Source organism: Corvus cornix, chromosome 4 (genome assembly GCF_000738735.6).
Source record: "Corvus cornix cornix isolate S_Up_H32 chromosome 4, ASM73873v5, whole genome shotgun sequence".
NCBI classification, from domain to species: Eukaryota; Metazoa; Chordata; class Aves; order Passeriformes; family Corvidae; genus Corvus; species Corvus cornix.
In genome coordinates, this window is record NC_046334.1 from 15,140,270 (window position 1) to 15,161,301 (window position 21,032).

General features: G+C 41.1%; 1 protein-coding gene across 1 annotated transcript; it reads left to right on the forward strand.

Annotated features, from left to right (window-relative positions):
- The first annotated feature begins 6,952 nt into the window (after positions 1 to 6,952).
- LOC120409626 (OTU domain-containing protein 4-like) lies at positions 6,953 to 15,407 on the forward strand. Its single transcript, XM_039551388.1, has 7 exons — positions 6,953 to 7,707; positions 9,246 to 9,329; positions 12,231 to 12,281; positions 12,593 to 12,639; positions 14,411 to 14,483; positions 14,946 to 15,027; positions 15,259 to 15,407. The coding sequence occupies exons 1-7, from the start codon at positions 7,543 to 7,545 to the stop codon at positions 15,405 to 15,407; spliced, it is 651 nt and encodes a 216-aa protein (XP_039407322.1). The 5' UTR covers positions 6,953 to 7,542.
- The last annotated feature ends 5,625 nt before the right edge of the window (positions 15,408 to 21,032 follow it).

Sequence of the window (21,032 nt, forward strand, 5' to 3'; positions counted from 1 at the left end):
ATGCAAAAGATACTTAGACAATCTCCTTAAGAAGAAGGATCAAATAAATTTATAGTAATCTTATTCAACTAAAAGCAGCTATAAAAAGGGATTTTTTCCTCATTATTTTCTTTCAATTCCCATATTTATCCACTAGGAGTTTGGTATGAACCACAAGTAAAAGTGTAATAATTACCTAGAAAAAAAAAAAAATTAACAGTCCTCATCTTCCAAAATAGTGAAATGTATGTAAAAATTGAGATGTTATCTCAAAGTCTGAAATGTCTCACTAACTACACCACACCCTCTTTGCTAGCAAAAAGAAATGGTAAATTATGCATGAAGACCATAATCAGCACATTTTAATTGTTACCAAACAGTGAAAAATCAGCCTTTAAGACACAATATAACTGTAATTTAATATAAACAATCATTTAAATCAAAGTTTTCTTTCACTGACCTAAGATAAATTTTCATGACGACTGATTCAAACCAATCCTCCAAAGTGTTAGTGTTTACTCATTCCAAGCTACAGGAAATATTTTTTTCTGCAAATACTGCTGCCAGACTCCTGGATTTTTCTAGCTGCAGTCACACAGTTACTTCTGTAAACAGGATTATGGCATTGGTTCCCTTGGACGTGTGGGAAGCTTCTGGCAGCCTCTCATATAAGCCACCCCTGCGGCCCTCCTCTGCCAAGACCTTGGCACACAAACCCTACACAAAGCTCTGGTAGCCTAAAGAAACTGTGAAAGGAGCACATTTTTAGTACAATGTAACTACCTGTTCACCTTACCTAAAGTGATAGCCCCCAATTCACAGCCAATTACTCGCGTTCTATCTTTATACCACCAGAAACTCTATTTTAAATGGATACAGCTCTGCCATCTTCCTTCTGCGCTTAGAATACAACCATTCATGAGTTCTGAAAGCTTTAAAAAGACTCGATTTACCTCAAATACCTTCTTGCCTCAACTCTCAGCATTTCTTGACTATACAAATCTTCAGACCAACATCTTCAAGACAGTTTATGAAATGTTCCTCAGGGTGGAAGGAACAGCTTTTAGCACAACATGCTTTTTGTCATTTGTGTTCTACTGAATGGTAACCATTTGTCTAAAAAAAAAAAAAAAAACCAACCAAGAAAAATATTCTTCCCCAAAATTAGGGACTGCAATGGGATATTCTGGCCAGAATTTGAGGATACACCTTCCACAGCTGCATAAAAAATACTTCTGGTATAACTAAGAACTGTGACCATCGTGTCACACGCAGCCCTTTTATCCTGTCTTTTTCATTCTATGTGGGACAGCGTTAATTAGTTAATTAGTTAATTAGAATTCATTCCACAAACTCAAATCAGCCTTCCTTTGCTTGCTCTGTTGTGCTGATATACTAACCTGCTGCCTGTGCCATCAGTCCATCATATTTTGGGTGCTGCCCACCTGAATGTTGAGCACCTGATGTGGCATTAAATGGAAGGAAAGCCATTAAAGTAGTTAAAATTCTAGCCTTGACCAAAGCTCTCCAGAAGGCAAAATGTTACATGATCACTACATTTTTGAGGAATAATTATTTCAAACTCAAGCAGACTGCATTCTTGTAGTTCCCTGAGATGTAATGAAGGAATGCAGGTCCTTGGAGTGTACCACCTTTGGCTCATGCATAAAGCACAAAGATGCAGTCAGCTATAAATAGCATGCAGGAATAATGCAACCATTACTATATTCTGCTATAACTACACCACTATTCTGCATGAGGGACATGAAATCCAGGTCTATTCTTCATCAGCAGAATTAAATCCAAGCTTGTCCACACACACACATCCATTAAAAAAATATGGTATCATGGAGGAATTAAACTAAAACTTTTAACAGGCTGTTCAGATTTGGTTCAGAAGGGGTTGGGACAAGTCAAACTCTAACATCCTCAGTCTCTCAGGCTGGAGTTTGACAGGACACAAATCTCATCATGGACTACTAAGCAAATAGGCAACTTAAAATATTTTTTTCTAGCCAGATCACCCTCTTTTTTTTTTTTTTTTAATTGTGTTCCCTTAAGCATCAGGCTTTATCACCACTATTAATATTCATGCTAGCTAGCTTGAAATATTTATTTATTAATGCTCCCTAAACTCTTTGGCTTGATCATGTGTTTGCGTGATGATCAGGGAAACACAGAATCATGGAATGGTTTGGGCTGAAAGTGACCTTGAAGATCATCTAGTTCCAACCCCTCTGCCATGATGTCCTGGTTTTGGCTGGGATAGAGTTTTTTTTTTTTAGTAATTGGTACAGTGCTCTGTTTTGGATACAGTATGAGAAAAATACTCTGATGTTTTGGTTGTTGCTAAGTAGTGCTTACCCTTAGTCAAGGACTTTTCAGTATCTCATGCTCTGCCAGTGAGGAAGTGCACAAAAAGCTGGGAGGGAGCATGGCCAGGATAGCTGACTCACAGAATCATAGAACGGTTTGGGTTGGAAGAGGTTCTAGTTCCAACACCTCTGCCACTGGCAAGGGACACCTTGACTAGGTCAGGTTGCTCAGAGCCCCATCAAATGTGGCCTTGAACAATTCCAGGGATGGGGCATCTACAACTTCTCTGGAGAACCTGTGTCAGTGCCTCACCACCCCCAGAGTAAAAAATTTCTTCCTAGTATCTAATATAAACCTACTCTCAGTTTAAAGCCATGCCCCCTTCTCCTATTGCTACAGGCAATAAAAAAATCGCTCTGCAGCTCTCTTGTAGCCCCTTTTAGGTACTGAATGGTTGCAGTAAGGTTTCCTCACAACCTTCTCCAAGCTGAACAACCCCAGCTCCCTCAGTCTGTCTTCATAGGAGAGGTGCTCCAACCCTCTGAGCATGTCCATGACCCTCCTCTGGACTCGCTCCAACATTTCCACATCCTTTTAAAGCTGGGGACCCCAGAGCTGGATGCAGTACTGCAGGTGGGGTCTCACCAGAGTGGAGCAGAAGGGCAGAATCCCCACCCTTGCCCTGCTGGCCATGCTGCTTTTGAGTTCCCAGCCTGAATAAGCTTTTTAGCCAGGGGAAAAAAATCGAATTTGAATTTGCTACGCACTTGCTTACTCTTCTCACAATCTTCCCACTACTGCTTTACAAACATTTCATAGGTTTCTTCATGTCTGCTAGAGCATTTCTGAGGAAGAGCAATGGGATATGAGAATACACTCTGATTTTATGGTTATATTTCGGAAATACACACAATTACTATGGCAGCACGCACGTACCGAGGGCACGTTTCAACAACTTCTCCTTCTGGCAGCGCAACCGGCTGTGGGGTGTCCCCTCCGACCTGTGTGGCTGCGGGATGATCCCTCCAACCTGTATGGCTGTGGGATAATCCCTCGAACCTGTGTGGCTGTGGCGTGATCCCTGTGGCAAGCGTGACGCGGGGTGTCCCCTGTTCTATTCCACACCTGTTTTCCCCAGCTGTTACCTCACTAAGAGAAAAATGACCCGTCAGAAAAACGCTTAGAAACGTTTCCCGTTGCACTCCACAGCTGGAGCGGGATGCTCCCGCCGGGCCGAACAGCTGATGTAGGCGCTAACACATGGCAGCGCCCGCCCCTCGCTGGGACCTGCTGGGTGAGGGGAAGGAGAGGTTCCTCGGCTGTACCACTGCGAGCCTTGCGGGTGAGGACGACATGAGGCGACTGCCGCTCGCCTCGGCACCATCCTGCTCCTCCGAGCCGATCGGGGCCGGATCCCAGCGCAGCATCCCAGCGCTACATCCCGCTCGCTGCCCCGGCGCCCGGGCGCCCTCCCCGCCAGACTCTTCCCCCCCTTGGCGCCCCCCCGCGCGGCGAATGGTGCGAGCCGCAGGTGTGGCCGGCGGGACAAACCAACAGCGGGCGGGGGGGGATCGGCGCGGCGGGAGGGCGGGACGGGACGGGGCTGGCAGCGGGCGCATCACCGGGAGCGACGCGGGCGGAGCGGCCGCCGCGGGAGATTGAAGTGCCGGGGCCGCGGCGGGGCGAGGAGCGTGGGGCGGTGCCGCCGCTGCTAGCGTCGCCCGTGGGGGGGACAGCAGGAGGAGGGGGCCGGTAAGTGCCATGGGCCGGCGGCAGCGGGAGCGCGGCCCCGGCGGCGGCGGTGCCGGGGGGGTGGCCGGGCGGGCAGGGCATCGCGGGGCTGCGGGCGCGGCTCCGGGAGGCCGGGGGGCCGCCCCCGCCCGGGTGCCCGTCCCCGGCCTGCCCCGCCGAGCCGCCCGTGCCCGACCTGCGGGTGGGAGGAGGCGCGTGGCGAACCGGGAAAGGGCTCGCGCGAGGCGGGGGAACACCGGGCTGCTCTCCTCAAGGTTGCTGGCCCAGGTGTTGGGACAGGCAGGCCGTGAGCTGGATCACAAAGCCAATCTTGGTTTAAAGATAAAGTTAGATTTTTTTTTTTTTTTTTTTTTTTGAAAAAAATGTTTTCAGCTTGAGTCAGCTTCCTGGGCTGATTCAGGGTATGGGCAGTGAGAGGAGAAACTAAACTCGTGGCTGGAGCTGCTGCACGTGGTACAAGTGCTGGTTGAAAGTGTTAATAAAGCTACTTGCTAATTAGAACATCTGTATTAACTCTAATTAGAGCATCTGTAGGAACTCTAATCAGAACATCTGTAATACCTCGTGAGTTATAACTTGGTCATTCTTATCTTGGTTGAGCATTTATTTTAATGCTGAGGTGTTTCAGGTGCCTTTGGGTGGGTCCATTTCTCCTTGAGCCTTAGCAAATATGCGTATGGAGTAGATTTCTTCATTGAGAACTAAACCTCTTTAGAAATGGATTGATTCTTGTATAGCAGCACTTGGAAAAAAACTCTGTGGGTCACCATCACTTGATCAGCTTCAGGGGTTGATTGCAGGAAGAGAGGATTTTAGAAGACTGTTTTATGCAACTAGACGACTTTAATGCTCTAATTTTCTGTGTATTCACTTATGAGAACCACATTTACATCCTGTCACATACTGAGTGGCCTGGTGTGTATAGGCATTCTTGAGTCTAACAGATGTGATGAAAGGCATTTGCCCTTCCCCTCACCAGCCTTTAGAATCACAATGACAAAAGGCTGAAATATATGAGAAGACAGATTTGTTAAATATTAGAGCATAGCTCTGCCTCTAAACATGACAAATAGGGTGAGAAAAAATAGGATATTCCTAAGAAACTCTGTAACTGGACACTAGTTTGAAAGGTCTCAAAAGCATCTTTCCAAATCACTTTTATCTAGGGAGGAAGCAGCTCTCACATGCAGGACTCTGCTAGCCTGAGTTCCTTGAGTGAATGTGGTAGCTGAGTCAGTGGCAGCAACTGTTTATAGTTTAGTCTATAGATGACCTTTCCCATCTTCTGGGGAGAAGTTGGAACTTTCCCTCAGCCCCTCGCTGGTATTTTTACCCCCTTCCTTGTCTCAAACATCCATCTCCTTGCTGTCTCACTAGCTGGCTGTGTCTTGGAGGTTCGGCTGCAGATAGAGCTTTGCTTTTACTTCTTTCACTTTCTGTTCTCCTTGTCTATGTAGATCCCAGGAACTGGCATTTGTTTCCTATTCCTTTCCGGCAAACCTGAGCTTCTCTTAGGAAAGATGGTTTGATGCTGCTTGTAAGGAGCTGGTAGAGCACTAGACTTGGCCTGGCTTGTAACTTGTGCTTATAAAATAAATTATTTGTTATTATTACTTAGGGGATCTCAACTCAAATCACCCCCCTCCCTGGTCTTACTACTGTCAGCTGAAAGTGAAAATCATGGTTTCCATTATTTCTGTCTTCACTTCTCTTTCCTGCATCTGATTTTGTTCATTTAGGCTAAGAAGTAACTGATAGCATCTTATTTGTTGCTAGTGCTACTTGAGAGCTTTGTAGCTCTTCCTCCCAGGTAGGTTGCACAACCACAGTAAAAAAATAAACGCCTTACAAGTTTGAAGAGCGTCCTTTCTTGTCACATTTTGTGCATCAAAAATCCTGTTTACAATGCCAAGCAAAATTTAATCATGCAATTACAATACAAATGTTTGGGCTTCTTACAACTAAGAGTGGCATACAAAAAAAGTAATACATTAAAAGTATTGAATTGCTGTGGCTTTTTAAAATCCCTTTATAAAGTAAGCCCATTTTTACTATCTCTGTTTTATTTCCATCTTATTTCCTGCAAGTGGATGGAGTTAAAAAGTAATCTCACAATCTCATCTGTCAGGGTGGGAAAGCCCAGACCAAACAAAGCCTAACTAAATGCACACATTCCACATACTGTGGATTAGGTTTCAGACAAAGTCATAGAATGTGAAGGGGTTGGAATGGACCTTAAAGATCATCTAGTCCCAGCCCCACTGCCCTGTGTGGGGACACCTCCCACTAGACCAGGTTGCTCAAGGCCTTATCCAACCTGGCCTTGAACACTGCCAGGGATGGGACATCCACAACCTCCCTGAGCAAGCTGTGCCAGTGCCTCGCCACCCTCACAGTGGAGAGTTTCTTCCAAATATCTAACCTAAATTTCCACTCTGAGCTTGAACCAGTTATTTCTTGTCCTGTCACTACAGTTCCTAGTCCCTCTTCTGCTTCCTTTTAGGCCTCCTTCAGATACTGGAAGTTTGTTGTACGATTTCCACACAGTCTTCTCTTCTCCAGGCTGAACAGCCCAAACTTTCTCAGCCTGTCTTTATAGGGGAGGTGCCCCAGTCCCCTTATCAACCTTGTGGCCTCCTCTGGGCTTGCTCCAACAGTTCCATGTCCTCCTTGTGCTGGGAGCACCAGAGCTGGACACAGTATTCCAGGTGGGGTCTCAGCGAAGCGCAGTAGAGGGGGAGAGAATCCTCGCCCTGCTGCCTTGTGCTGCTTTGGATGCAGCCCACACTGCTTTGGATGCAGCCCAGGATACATCTGGCTTTGTGGGCTGCGAGCGCACACTACCGAGTTACGTAGAGTTTTTCACCAACCATTCCCCCCCGTGCTGGTTCTAAAACTTAGAAGCTATGGAATGATCCTAACCGGGAGCAAGGCTGACAGCACGGCCCCGGGCGCTGTGTCCTCCTCCCGGCTCTGTGTCCGCCTCCCGCCGCTTCCTCCTCCTCCGGGACTACGGCTCCCAGCAGCGCCCGGGCTGAAAGTGAAAATAAGCGCCAGGTTACGCTCCTGTTTGCGCCCTCCCCTCCTTCCCTCTCGGCGGGCTGCACGTGTCCTTCCTTTCCCTTTTGTTTTCCGCCCGCAGGCCGGCTACGCGCCCGGGACGCGCCCGTTCCACCCGGCACCGGGACCCGCCGGAGCTGCCCCCGGCCCTCCGCGGCAGCCGGGAAGCCGCGGCAGTGACGGAGCTGCGAGTCCGGGCTGCGCAGGGAAACTTTGCCGCTTCTCTCCGCGCTCCCCACATGCGAGTGGACAACGTGAAGCCGGCTGCTGCTCTTCCTGCCGCTCCTGTTCCTGCTCCTGCTGCTCCTGCGGCTGCCGGCGGGCCAGCGCTGCCCCCCGCTCCGGCTGCTGCACCTGCGCCCGGCCCCGGAGCTGCGCCGCGGCTTCTCCTCGCCATGTGGGACTAGGAGGGGTGCGGCGTTCTCCTCGGTGAACATGGATGCGGCGGGCAGGGCCGGCGGAGGGGAGCAGAGCTATCCCGGCAGCGGCGGGGACGCCCCCGGGGACACGTCCATGGACCGCTACCTGCGATCTCAGGGCTTGTACAGGAAGAAAGTGGCCAAGGATGGGTCCTGCCTTTTCAGGGCTGTGGCCGAGCAGGTAACTGGTTACATAAACAAAGCTCCTTCTCACGAAGGCATGGGAAGTAGATCTCATTAGTGGGTGGTAATTAGTGTTAAAACGCGGACAGGTATAGGCTAAGGTTATGCAGTCACGTACCAGTGAAAAACATGACTTTATTACAATAATTTCCACCTTGCAAGGTGAGAGAAGTTCTGTGTGTACAGCTGCCTCCTGCCACCAAGAAATCCTTATCTGTTTTGACCTTCTACCGCCTCCTCAGAGCTTTTTGTCGGTGTAAGATCTCAACATTGGAATACAGCTGCTTGGTATGAGACTGGGAAACAGAATTTAGTGGAAAGAGCTGAAAAGCCATGTTCTTAGTTTTGTTAATTAGTTTACTATAAAATTAGAGAAAATGAGTAATTTATTTTGTTCTTCCTGTTGAATTCCCCTCCCCCATTTCAGTGTTAGTGTTAAAGGAAAAAAGCGACAGCGTCATCTTGTCTTAAGTACAAGCAAACAGCAGTGGGAGCTCTGGTGCTTCTGATTGTGGGAAACCAGATTCCTGTGCTAATTATACACAGATCACTTTTTTAAAAAAAATTCCTTTCTCTGCTGAGTTGATAAGTTCAGGCAAGTAAACACTATTGATTGGAAGTGGGTGGGGTTTTTAATCTCAAGGGAATATATATGTGTAATATATATTGCTATTCTGACTTTTTAATTAATACATAGAAGGTTTCTCTCACACTCCAGTGTTGATAGAACTTTTTGTCAGCTATTACATTTTTAATATCCCAGTCTTATTATAGAATCATGTAGATTGGAAATGACCTCTAAGAAAGTAAAGTCTTTAATTCAGAGTTATTAAGTGTTTATGTGCAAATGTGGTATAATTTGTGTACTCTTCATTCAGAAATACTGAACTGAAATTGGAAGTGATTTATGTTGAGGGTTGTGTGTAAGGACTGCAAGAGACACTGTGACTTAAATTGTCTGGAACTTCCTATGTTGTAGTGAGGTAGCTTGGAACCTGTGATGAAAGTCAGTTTTCCAGTAGAGATTTGAACAGGAGGTAGATGCAGGTGTCAATGTTGGGAACTGAATTTGTGGCTTCCAAGAGAGTGTTTGGGCAACAGGTCTCTCAAAATGAAGAGAAGGTAAACATGCACTGTGAGACTTGGTTGGATTTCATTTGAATGAATGCATGTTGGTAGTTGACATCCTCATCCACTCCTGCTATAACTTACTTCAGTTAACTGAAGTCCTTTACGAAGCAGGCAGTTAAAGATTAACAATAAATGCTATTCATTTGCTTAGTAAGTCCTCTTGAAATTGAAGGTTTGAATTTAGCAAACCTGTGAATTCTGCAGTTACTTAATTTTTTATTAAGTAATTGAGGTTTGACTTGCCTGAGGAGGTTGCTAATGAATGAGTATGCACATTAAATATTCTTAAAAATAAAACTAGAGTATTTCCAAACCTGTATTTAGACAGCAGTCATTAATTATTTGTGGCCTGTCATCAAAACTCCTGAGATCCAATGTCACCTTGTTCTCTTTCTCCCTTTGTAGGTGTTGCACTCTCAGTCTCGGCACATTGATGTTAGGATGGCTTGTGTAGACTATCTTCGGAAAAATAGGGAGAAATTTGAAGCAGTAAGTATTTTTGTTTTCTTTGTCAGCATTTAAAAAAAGTGACTTTATTCCTTCAACTTCAGTGTATTCTGTGCCTCCCTATGTTTGTGGCAATATTCATCATAGCTAAATACCAGTTGATGCTCTTTAAATTAATTAGCTCATATGTGGTGGTAACTCATTTTCATGAGCCTGGAGAAACCTGTGTACTCCTTGGACTGGAGTGATGTGGGGTGTGAGAAGTTTTTAATGCTCATGAAGAAAGAAAAGCAAACTTACTTAAACTTTAATAGTCTATAGTGAAGCTACTAAAATCTGGGATTTAGTTTAGTATTATGCCTACTTTAATAAAAGTCATAAAATGTTCTTGTTCTGCTAATTAATTGCTTTTCCAATATATAAGGGATTTGACTGATGAGATTAGTGAAATTTGTTTCAGGGTCTGCAGTTTATTCTGCATTGGCACTGTAGGATTTTTTCCCTAAACATCTGTAACTAAGCTTGATATTGATCTATACTTGGTCAATACCATCAGTGTTAACATCATAAAATCCTTTTTTTCACTTCCTTTTAAAAGAGCATTAATCAATAATGGTGCTTCTGTTTGTATTTGTATGGGTTCTAGTGTATATACTGTTACCTGATTTCCACGATAGACAAAAGGGGAAGTGAGTATGTGTAAGGATTTGCTACTAGAAGATTGTTACTCAGCTCTCTTTTTCTGTTCTGAATTTACCCAGATCCAAAATAGAGACTATTATAGATATGCACTGGTGTAGGGAAGAGAAGGAAAGCAGGAATAAGGGTGTGTCTCTGTGCTGTAATTTCTGACATAGTACCCTGGGCTCAAGTGTGAGTGATCACATGAATGTGGAAGTTATCAGGAATTAAAGATACAAAATACAGCAGATCTCTCTGGGACAATGCTGCTCTGACTTGACTCCTTCCAATTGTTTCCAGTCCATCCAGGACTTACCAACTCCTGGATGTCTCTCTTACTTGATTTTTTCACTGCTGACTTTTTAATACCTTTCTTTCCAGAATTACCCCACTCATTCCAATATCTGCTTCTCTGCTTCTGTTCTCTTGTTCCATTGTGTAGTGTTTTGAAATTCCATGCCCTTTTTGACTCTTAATTGTATGTTATTTCCCATATTGTGGTTTCCCATCCCTACTTTGTTAGCCCGAGCTGGTTTTAGTATGGTTTTAGTATTGTTTTGGTGTCTCTCCTCCAAACTCCTGATCCCAGTGTTCTTTTTTTCCTTCAGACATTATCCCAAGGTATGACTTCTTGCCTGTTCATCTTTGCTGTCTTTCTGAAAAGTCTCCTTTTTAAAAGTTTCTTGTGAGAGGAGGTGTTTGATGTTTTGTCATTTCCCAGTGTTCTTCCTCCCTCGGGTACCTCGCTTCAGCTCTGCTGTTCTCCTTTGCTGCCTCTGTCTCTCACTATGCTTTGTGTTTTCTGTCAGGAATACAGCATTGTTATCTCTCTTTGAAAAACCCAAACACACAACCAGCATAAACAACAAATGCCTCTTTCCCATATCTCCTGGTTCAGCTGTTCACTTGCTGCCTCCTCAGTAGTTATGCTCTATTGACATGTACTGGCAGCACTTACTGAACTTCCTCTTCTCTGTCTATTGTAATCACTTCAGCTTGAATTTGTGTCTTTGTTTCCACTGATACTGTTATAACCAAAATTTCTGGAGTGTAACCACCATCTTCATTTCCATCCTCAGCCTTTCTTGAAGTGTTATCTTGAATTGCTGCTGTGTTACATTCATTCTCTAACTCTTCAGCTTCCTGTGAGAACTTCCTGGTGCCCTTCCTTTCTTCCTCTGTGCAATATCTTCAGGTCATTCAATTTTGACACAAAAAGCAACTGCTGTCTGTGATCATGTCGTACTGATGCACATTTTTTAACTTCACACCTGACTGCTTCTATCTAAATTAGAAATTTGGGCCAGGCTTGTTGGTTCTTCTCACTTCAAAATGGCTAAAGCAGAACTTTTAATCTCACTACTCCACTCAGTTCTCCTTATTATCTTGTTTCTTAATCTCTGTTGGTAAAGAGGCCATCCAGCTTGCAGCTTAAGTTCATAAAGGGATTTCCGTCTTGGTTTGGACATCTGTGGATCTTTATTTCAAATAAATCAAGCAGATTGTGACTAAAGAGTAATTTTTAAATTTAGCCTCTCTGTGGCCAGTGTGGCTGAAATACTTTGAAGTTAAGATATCTCAATTACTGCAGCATCTTTGTCTGCTCTTGGCAAATCTGAGTTTGGCCTCTTCATTTGTGTTAGTGAGTCCAGCTGAAGGATCACTTTCTTGGGCTGGCACTTGAAGTGTAGTCTGATTGTTTGCATCCTTTGCTGAAAGTAAAAGCAGTTTGAAGTGATACAGAACAGAGGAAAAAGTGCTTTATGAGTTGGCCGTACTAGATCCTTACCACTGCTTCCCTACTGCAGAAGTGTGATGCCTGTTCCTGACTGTCCATTGCTGTTTATTTAACAAGATACTTGAATTCAAGTCCACATGTCCTCTCTTCAGTGATGCTCTGTATGCCTGTGATGAATTGCCTATAAACGTCTACATTACATCATCTTTGCTTTCTTCCAGATTCCCCATTTGGCTGCTGAATTTCTTTTTGGGGCTTTTTCTTTGGTTTATTTTGGCTTGTCTGATGACTTTGAAAGCTGTTGATGTGGTTATTTTCTGCAAGGCAAACCAATGTGTTTGACTGTTCATTCCTTCATCTCGACATCACTTTATACTTAGGTTGTAAGCTTTTTGAGGGCAGGGGAGCCTTCAATTTCCAGTGGTACATTCCCATTGGTACAGTGGGTCACAGACTGGGGATTCCATATGCTGCACTATTAAAAATGACTAATTACTGCTGTTTTGGTTTTTTTTTTAATCCAGTTCATAGAGGGGCCATTTGAAGATTATTTAAAAAGTTTGGAAAATCCACAGGTATGTTAAACTTGATTTATAATAGAAAACAGTACTTTCCTTGAAGTTGATGGCTAATTGGATTTTTTTTTCCTCAAAAGTAATTTTGATTGAGCTTAGAAGGTCTTTGAATTATGTGAATATATAGTTTTATGTATGTACTCTCTACTGTAAAATGATTTGAGGAATTGTATTTTTATGTCTTGCTGAACTCCAGATTCAGTGTTCATATATTTAGTTTCAACAATGATTTCTTGCATCTCTTGATCATCTAATGAGGAGGTATAATTGTATGTTTGTTTGAATTAAGTTTTCTTTTGTTTTCAATACAGGAATGGGTTGGACAAGTAGAAATAAGTGCCCTTTCTCTTATGTACAAGTAAGAAAATCTTTCAGTATGTCTTACTGAGATAATTTCTGTTGTTTTTTTAGTAAATCAGTTGGAATAGAAAAGATGGAATTATGTTATGCCATACCATAGTACTCTGTCAAATTATAAATATGCTTTGAAAATTGCAGCTGTCAAGGGATTAAATAAAAATAGAAAAAATGAGTTTAGAAAATGACATTTAATCCGGGATGTGAGTAGAGGTTTGCAGTAATGCCATGTATCTCACCTGCCCAGCCAGTTGTGGGTAATCTCGTACAGTTTGTATTTCATTAATTTTAATATCCTAGTTTTTCTGTTAAAATTGCTTTTCTTCCTGTTTCTCACTAAGGCTTTAGTACTAATCCTCTTGCTAAGGGTTGTGGGCTGTACTGACTTCCTATATACTAAATCTTTCTTCACAAAGTAGTGAGAAACAATGTGCTGAATATTTATAACTGCTTTCTAGTTATTGCACAAGAGAGTGAGTAATCCGCAGCATCTTCACTGTCTGCTGTTTGTAAAACCATTAAAAATTCAGTACTTCAAAATGTTTACTGTAAATTAATGGCTTTCTCTATTAGTGAGACAGCTGATGAGAGGAAAGAATCAAACTAGTTGAATATTGCCTTTAGGCACTTCGAGTGCTACATGTGGGAAATTGCATGGAATTCTCTCTTTGCATTTTGTGAGGTCAGTGGGACCAGCTCGGAGTTGCGTGGCTGCAGGGATGGGGGAGGACTGAGCTGAAAGTCAGAGCAAGGTCTGGCTCAAGAGGCTTGGTGAGAAGGTCTGATGGTTACACTGAGCCAGGTTGTAGAGCGATATAACTCAAAGTCAGCAGAATTGGATGCTTAATCACATCAGAAACTGGATGGTCATGATCTGTTGTATTTCTGGCCATGAGAAATGTATTCTCATAAATAGGAGTAGTTTATTTTGCAGTCATGCCACATTGGTATCCAGGGCTGATAAATGAATAGAGACAAATCCTGGTTGATAATAGTGGGTTTTTTAATTTCCACTGAAAGCATCAGGAGGGTTTTGTGGCACAGATGCAACTCTTTTGTAGTATTTCATTGCAGAGGTGAACACACAAGAGTAGTTACTGCCGTGCTTATTTTGGGAAGACAGGCTTCTATTGAAAAGGCAATTTAGAGTCTCAGGGAAGGTAGGAATGGTGGTGGAGGTAAAGGGAAACAGTTGCTTTCTTTCCTGCATGCTGGCAGACTTAATGGAAGCAGAAGTACAAATCTCCTTTTCTGTTCCAAGTGAATAAGTAAGCAAGTTTCAGACTTTCCAGGCATAGGATAGAAATTCAGTATGAATAGGTGTGATTTCACTTTCACTCTTCAGACCTCTCACGAATATAATTTGGTTATCTAGTAAATTTTTCTTCGCTCCCTGAAGTACGTGGGTCTTCTTTTCCTCTCAGAATTGCTTTTTCTGACTAGCTGTAAAAAGTTTCTTTTTTTTTTTTTTAAAATCCAGAAACTGTGAATATACTCAATTATTTTGCAAGACTGATAACACTTTTGCCTGTGTGAGAAAGAAGTTGGAGGAAGTGACAGGTTGTTAAGCAAAGAACTGAAAGAGAACATTATGGATGAAAGGGAGAGAGAAAATATTTAAGTTTCAAACCATGGTAGAGATTGATGATAGCAGAGAAACCCCTAGGTGTTTTCTGTGGTTATGTATGTTCCTTGAATTTGACTTCAATACTCAAATTTTTATTGATACTACTTTTAAAATAAATTCTTAACTACCTTTTTTTTTTTTCCAGGAAAGATTTCATAATATACCAGGAGCCAAATGCTTCTCCTTCACGTGTAACTGAAAATGGCTTTTCTGATAAGGTAAAAAAAATAAAGTTATGGCTGTTGTGACAGGCTGAAGTAAAACTACTTTATAAACAGCAAGTAGTTGCATGTGAGTTTTATTATTCAACACAATGAAATGTTCTGAGATTTCAATTTTAGCTGTTTTGTACGTATTTAAGGCAGCTATGCTGTTAATACATGTAACACTTCTTTTTAAATAGATGGGATGTATTTAGGGTGTGGCATGTCTTCCTACTAATATAAAATTCTGTAAAAATAAATTTTCAGGCACTAACTTGTCTTAAATTCTTTTTGACTTTTGTTCAAATTCTGTTTGGTTTAAAGGACATCCCCAAACATTTTGACTGTTTATTGATACATTGAGATGCTGAGACACAACAAAGCACATGGGTGCCTTAAATTGAATTTAAAAGGTAGTGCTTATGAAAAATCAAGTGAGATGCAAAGCCTAAAATATCTGTGTGGTTTTTTTAATAGGTATTGCTGTGCTTCTCAAATGGAAACCACTATGATATTGTGTATCCTATAGAGTATGCAGAAAAGGCTGCTCTGTGCCAGTGTAAGTATTAAGCCATTAGTTAAAAGCATATTTTTACCAAAAATCTTAAAGCTGTCAGTGTTAGGTTTCAGGAAAAGGCTCTGTGTGAAAGTTTGTCGCAGTTGTTTTTAGTAGGTTGGTTTTCGGTTTGAGTTGTCAGTGACTGTGTGATTACCATCTGTAATGCTGGAACAAAAACTGATTCAGCTGGTAATTGATTTTGCTCTTCTACTTTCTCCTCCTCTTCCCCAGCTCTGCTGTATGAGTTGCTCTATGAGAAAGTGTTTGATATGGATGTAAAGAAAATCATGGCAGAACTTAGTGCTGTTGGTGTGACAGAGGAAAGTAATGGGAGCAGTGAAGTGTCTGCTTCAGATTCAGAAGATGACAACTACAGGTAAATGAGATTGAAAAGGTAACACAAGATGCCTGTGAACACAAGTTAAATGAGTTTTCTGAATTTCTGATAGGTAGTAGAATCCAAAGTTAGGGTTGAAAACACTTACAAATGACTAAGAGAAGAAGCACAAAGAGGTAGGGTTAGAAGTGTGAAAGAATGCAATGTGTAATCTTCACTTACCTAAGGACAGGCTTCTGGCTCCTCTGTTTTTTATGCGGTCTAGCCTTGAGTCTCTTTACATAATGGATTATTGCCATTGCAACATGTACCTCTTCCTGTTCAGAATAACAGAATTCCCTGGGAGACCTGTCAGTGTGCCAGTCTGCCATGGTAAACTCTGTGAGAATGACTTGGCTTACTCTGCAGCTGAGTAGAGTTACAGGAATGTAATCCATCTTGTGTGGCTTCCACATTTGGGGGCTGGAATGCCTGCTTGAGGTGAAGCTAATGGAGACATAGAGATGTAGCTTGCACCATTTTTATCTTGATCTTTATGAGGTGGGTTTATATTCTTTTTGCTGGATGCTCTAACAAGCTTTGAGATTTTGACCTGACTCCTTTTGCATAGTCAGTCTTTCACAGTGCCATTTTTGCACTTATGTGTTGGTGGGTTTTCTTCTGCTTAGTAGGATTCTTAACTCTGGCTTGTATGAAATTCCATTGAAACTGTGGAGGTGATGCTGCATTAGTGGATCATGTCCCCTCTTCCCAATGATTGTTACAGTCCTTCCTTAGGGCTCTGCTGTGTGGCATGTGGCAGAAGAAATTCTTTGAGCTGTTGGGAGCTGGTTTCTCCCACAGGTTGAAAACAAGAGAAAGGAAGATGATGGAAAACATCACAGAAAAAAAAAAGAAGTTCTGGGAAAGGGATTAGCTTATTTTTGTGTTTGGAAAAAAAAATACTAGGGAATTTTGCCAATTAAAATACAAAGTATTTCTGCTTCAGGAAACAATTACTGTAGCTAAATGTCAGTGAGTGGAAATCTTTATTCCTTTCTGTTCTTGGAGCTTTTCTGGGATTCAAAAGCAGTAGCCTTACCCTGTATCTTTGGGATTCCTAAGAAAATATCCTGCTAACCTCCTCAGCACCTTTGGAAATAAGGTCATATTCTCACTGGAGACTGTGGAACTGAATGTTTTTGATTTAAACCATATGTCCTATAACGCAAGGGCTGGTGTGTGTATGTGACTCTTGACCCAGTTAATACAAATTACAAACCCTTTACTGTGTTTATGAGGTCCTAAATCTTTTGCTTGTCTTAAAGTTGACTTCAGCTTGTTTCATCAGCTAGTTTTCCAGAAGATTCTTTTCATTTTATAAATACAAACTTTTCAGTTATGTTGTTATTAAGTGTAATAGTTTTGGGAGAATTTCACACTGAGAGTTGCCTACAACTGTTGTAGGGAAAAATACGTGGGACTTTCTCCGTGGAAACTATTTTTCCAGTGATGTCAGGTATAGAAAATAAGAGTAAATTAGAGTGCCTGATGCAAGTTAACTAACAGAGTAGGTTTTGAGGTTTTTTTATGTCTGCTTATGCATTGTGGTTGCAAAAATTCTGAGAGGATTTTTGTTTCCCTTGCCTTCACCCCTTGCTTTTTTTTTTCAAAGTGACAACAAAGCGCACATAAAATAGACTTCCTAAAACTTGTACTTAAACCCAAGATCTTATTTCTGTATCATAGAAAGTTAAAAACGTAGTTTTTATTTTAGACAGCTTTTTCACTTCAAGAGGTGAAGATGTTCTGTGGGATGCTTATTGTCAGGAAAACATGTAGAGAATGGTAGCTTCAGTATTTTTGTCCCCTTCTAGATGTGTCTTACCTGATTTTCACACCTTAGTAATACTGCAGTTCATTATAAAAACATAACTTGTCTCTGTCCTATTACAGAAGTAAAGCTACAACAGTTAGTGATATGAATGGAATGAAGTCTCTTTCTGGCAACAAGGTATTTTTCTGTTGAGATTTATTTTCTTTCTAATAACTTGTATTCTTCTGTATTTTTTAGTATTTAATGTTCCTGAGAGACTCTTGAGTTAATAGCTTTCCTAACATGTAATATCCTAAAAACTACCCTCTTTTTTGAAAAGTAATGTATATTTTTGATGTGCTCAGAGGTGGACAGTGTCCTTTCTAGTGCTGCTTAGTTCTTAATTACGTTCTGGTGTGGTTAAAAGAACACCATTTAATTATTTTTTTTCAAAGCTCTTTATGTTCTAGGTATCTTCAGCTTCTCTATATTTCAGTACAAGGCTTGAGCACTTGATTGAAAAATGCAAAACTTGACAGGTCTATGTAGTTGACCATTTAGCACTTTGTTCTGTTCTGTGCAGCACCTTGAGAGCAATGGGAATCCCAACTTGTTGGCGTTGCCTAAAAAGGTTCTGAAATCGCTTGATCCCTTGGTTTACAGAAACGTTGAATACGATGTTTGGCTCCGATCCAAATGGGGTGAGTAACAGAATACTTCAAAGTTGCAGCTTTTGCAAGCTGTGTGAAGTGAAGCCCTCCTGAAGAACAGATGCAAGTGGCAGTTTGAGTTTAGTTTGGTTTTCCTCACGTGGATCACTGGGCAGATTTAGGGCCTGAACACCTGGTTTGCATTTTTACTGCATCAAGAAAGTAACTCTTTTGTTGTATTTAGACTAACAGTGTATTACTGCTTCTGTTTTTACAGATCAGCAAAAACAAGATTTCTCTATTGCTGCTGGCATGCAATACTCCATTGGAGATAAATGTAAAGTAAGTAGTGTTGAATTGTAGTTTATAGCCTCATTAACATTTTGCCCAAGATGTTAATTTTCCCTTTTTATTAACTATTTTGATATTGCTGCTTTCTAAATACACTTGGGTTATGTCTTCAGCTGAGGATATAGTTGTTCTTTAATTGTTGGCAGTGTTTGTGACTTACAGCATACGTACTACTCATCAGTGCAAATTTGCTACATTAAAAAGCCACAAGGTTAACTGCAAGAGTACGTGTATAAGATGTCTGGTAGCCTCAACGTTAAGCATGGAATTGTAGATCCATGGATTTGTGTTTGACACTGGAGATAGCGATTACTGTTTGTAAATTGGCTTTGATGAAATCTCAATACTTCCAAGTAGTGAAGTAGAGCTTGCTTTAGTTACTGCAGATCCTGAAGTTTTGGGCGATTCTTCCGCTTAGGGTGTTGCAAGTGTGTTACAGAGGTGGTCTTTAAATTCGATTAAGATTTGTATTAAGTGTTGCTGCTTAAGAAGAAGCAAGGTTTGCCATTAAATTCTCAAATTGTAGATTAGTCCCCTTAAGCGTGTTAATTAAACTGATGGTACTTGGCTAAACATGTTTCTTTCTAGGACATTTGATCATCTATTAAAATGATCAGTATTAATGAGAAAATATTCAGTTTGGGTAATCATGCAGCACAGGGGCTTTTTCAATTTGTACTTTTTTGTTTGTGGACTGGAATCAACCATAGTGACTAAACTCCAGGGAAAACACATCTCTAAACCTAAAAAACCCCAACCACAAAGTACCCCACAAAGCCCTCAAACCCCTTCCCCCCCAAACCAAGCCAAAGGAACTTGATGCTGAGTTGACTATTTATTGTTCAATAGTACAGGCTTAAAATTTGCATTTTAGACCCTAAGGCTGTATTGTGTAGTGTTTATTGAAGGGTACAGATATTATTAGGAGAAAACACTCTGGTAATTAACATATTCTCTCTCTCAGATTTCATATGTATGTGGCAAGACAGTAAACCTGTGGGATAAAAACATGGGAAGAAAACATGAAGTAAATAGTGAAAATTAGAGTTGATCAAATTAATACAACTGTAAAGCCAAATACTGTAGTGGAACATTAAGAATTTTTTTTTTATTCAACAGAAGAATTTTAAGAACATAGAATGTCAGTCAGACCAGTAACATGATCATGTCTGAAGAACATTTTTAGTTGTTTTATAAATTAAAAAGACCTTCTGAAGAATAACTCCCAAAGTAATTGGTGTTCATTATGTTCCTGATGGGACTAAATTTCACTGAAGTGAAGTGGATTTTAATATGGAAAAGCTTTGAGTTTTATTGTGAGAGAGTGTTTTCAGAAAAGCTGAAAAGCCTGGCTGCACTGATTGCTTTTAACTTTCTCATGTGGTTTTGAAAAGCATAGTTCGTTAAGTAGTGTTCCTGAGTAAGCTGCTTGTTTAGTGTTGTGTGTGTGTGTGTTTTAATAGTATTTTTATTTCTTTTTGAAGAAGCAATAGGGATTGAAGATTGCCTTTTGATTCATTTACTGAATTGTGATGTGTATTCTCAGGTCTTCTGCTGCCCAGAGGAAAAGTTCTGTTTCTAACAATGTTGATATTTTGAAGAGTTACCTCCTCTCACTGTCATCTTTGGAACTAATGCACTTTCTTTTTCTTTTTCCTTACAGGTGCGCTTAGACCATAATGGGAAATTTTATAATGCCCATATTCAAGAAGTTTTTTCAGAGAATGGGCCAGTTGTTGTATTTGTAGAAGAGCTTGGAGCAAAGTAAGTGCTTAATCTCTTTTGGAAGGAAGCACCAAACTGAACAAAGCATTACTTTGGTTCAGAGTTAACTTCAGCCCTTGAAATGTATCTTTTTCTTTACTTGAAGCAGTAGTACCACAAATTTGCTAAGAAAACAACATACTAATAAAAAAAGGAAAAATTGATTATCACTTCATACTTTTTTCTGTAGTGCTAAGTAGTCCGGGTATTACTTGGAGAGTAGAACAGTAACTACATTAGTAGTATTTTAATTTTATTCTTTTTGCACAAGATTCAAACCTAAACAGTTTGACACCAGGCTAATAAGGTGTCAAACTTACAAACTTATTATTGTACTTAATAATTAGATGCTAGATTTGTGACAAGCTTTTCATATTGAAAGGTCCATTAAAGCACTGAGCTCCTCTGTTGGTTGAGTAGCTCTGCCTGATTTCATGCAGAGAGTGCCAAGTTGCTGTTTAGATCAGCATCATCTTTGCCCTACCTGAGACAAAAAATTGTTTAAAGTTGTTGTTGTGGGTTGCAGATTTGATGGTTTTGGTTGTGTGGGGTGGGGCTTTTTGTTTGTTGGGGTTTTTTGGTGGGGAGGGGGCAGGGAGAGAGCAGTTTGAGATATCCCGAGCTCTGCTGTAAATCCTGTGACTTCTGGGTCAAAAAAACCCACATTGATTGTAGTTTGGGAAGAGGAAACACTTTCAATCAAGGTAAATGAGAAAGATGTCCATTAATCTCATTTGATCTCCATTAGAAAAAGAAAATATTGTGAGATCCAAAGATTATCTTGCAGTTTGAACCCTTTTTAAATTGGAATTTAACCTGTTTGAATGTCTGCCTTTCAAATGATATAAACAATTGCTTGGACCATCCTTACAGCATCCTCATTTAAAAAGGCAGTAATTGTTCTGGGATATACACCATCAATGTAACGTCTTTCTATCTTGGCACCTATTCCAGTGTTGGTAATAAATTTATCTAAGTGTATTGCTTTTATCTAAGTATATTGCTTTTTGTGATCATTTTTTTTTTCTGTTTGCCTTGGAGACATTACAATAGGCACTTCACAAATGGCTGATCATTCTTTACCGGATAAGTTTGTGTCAACTTACCA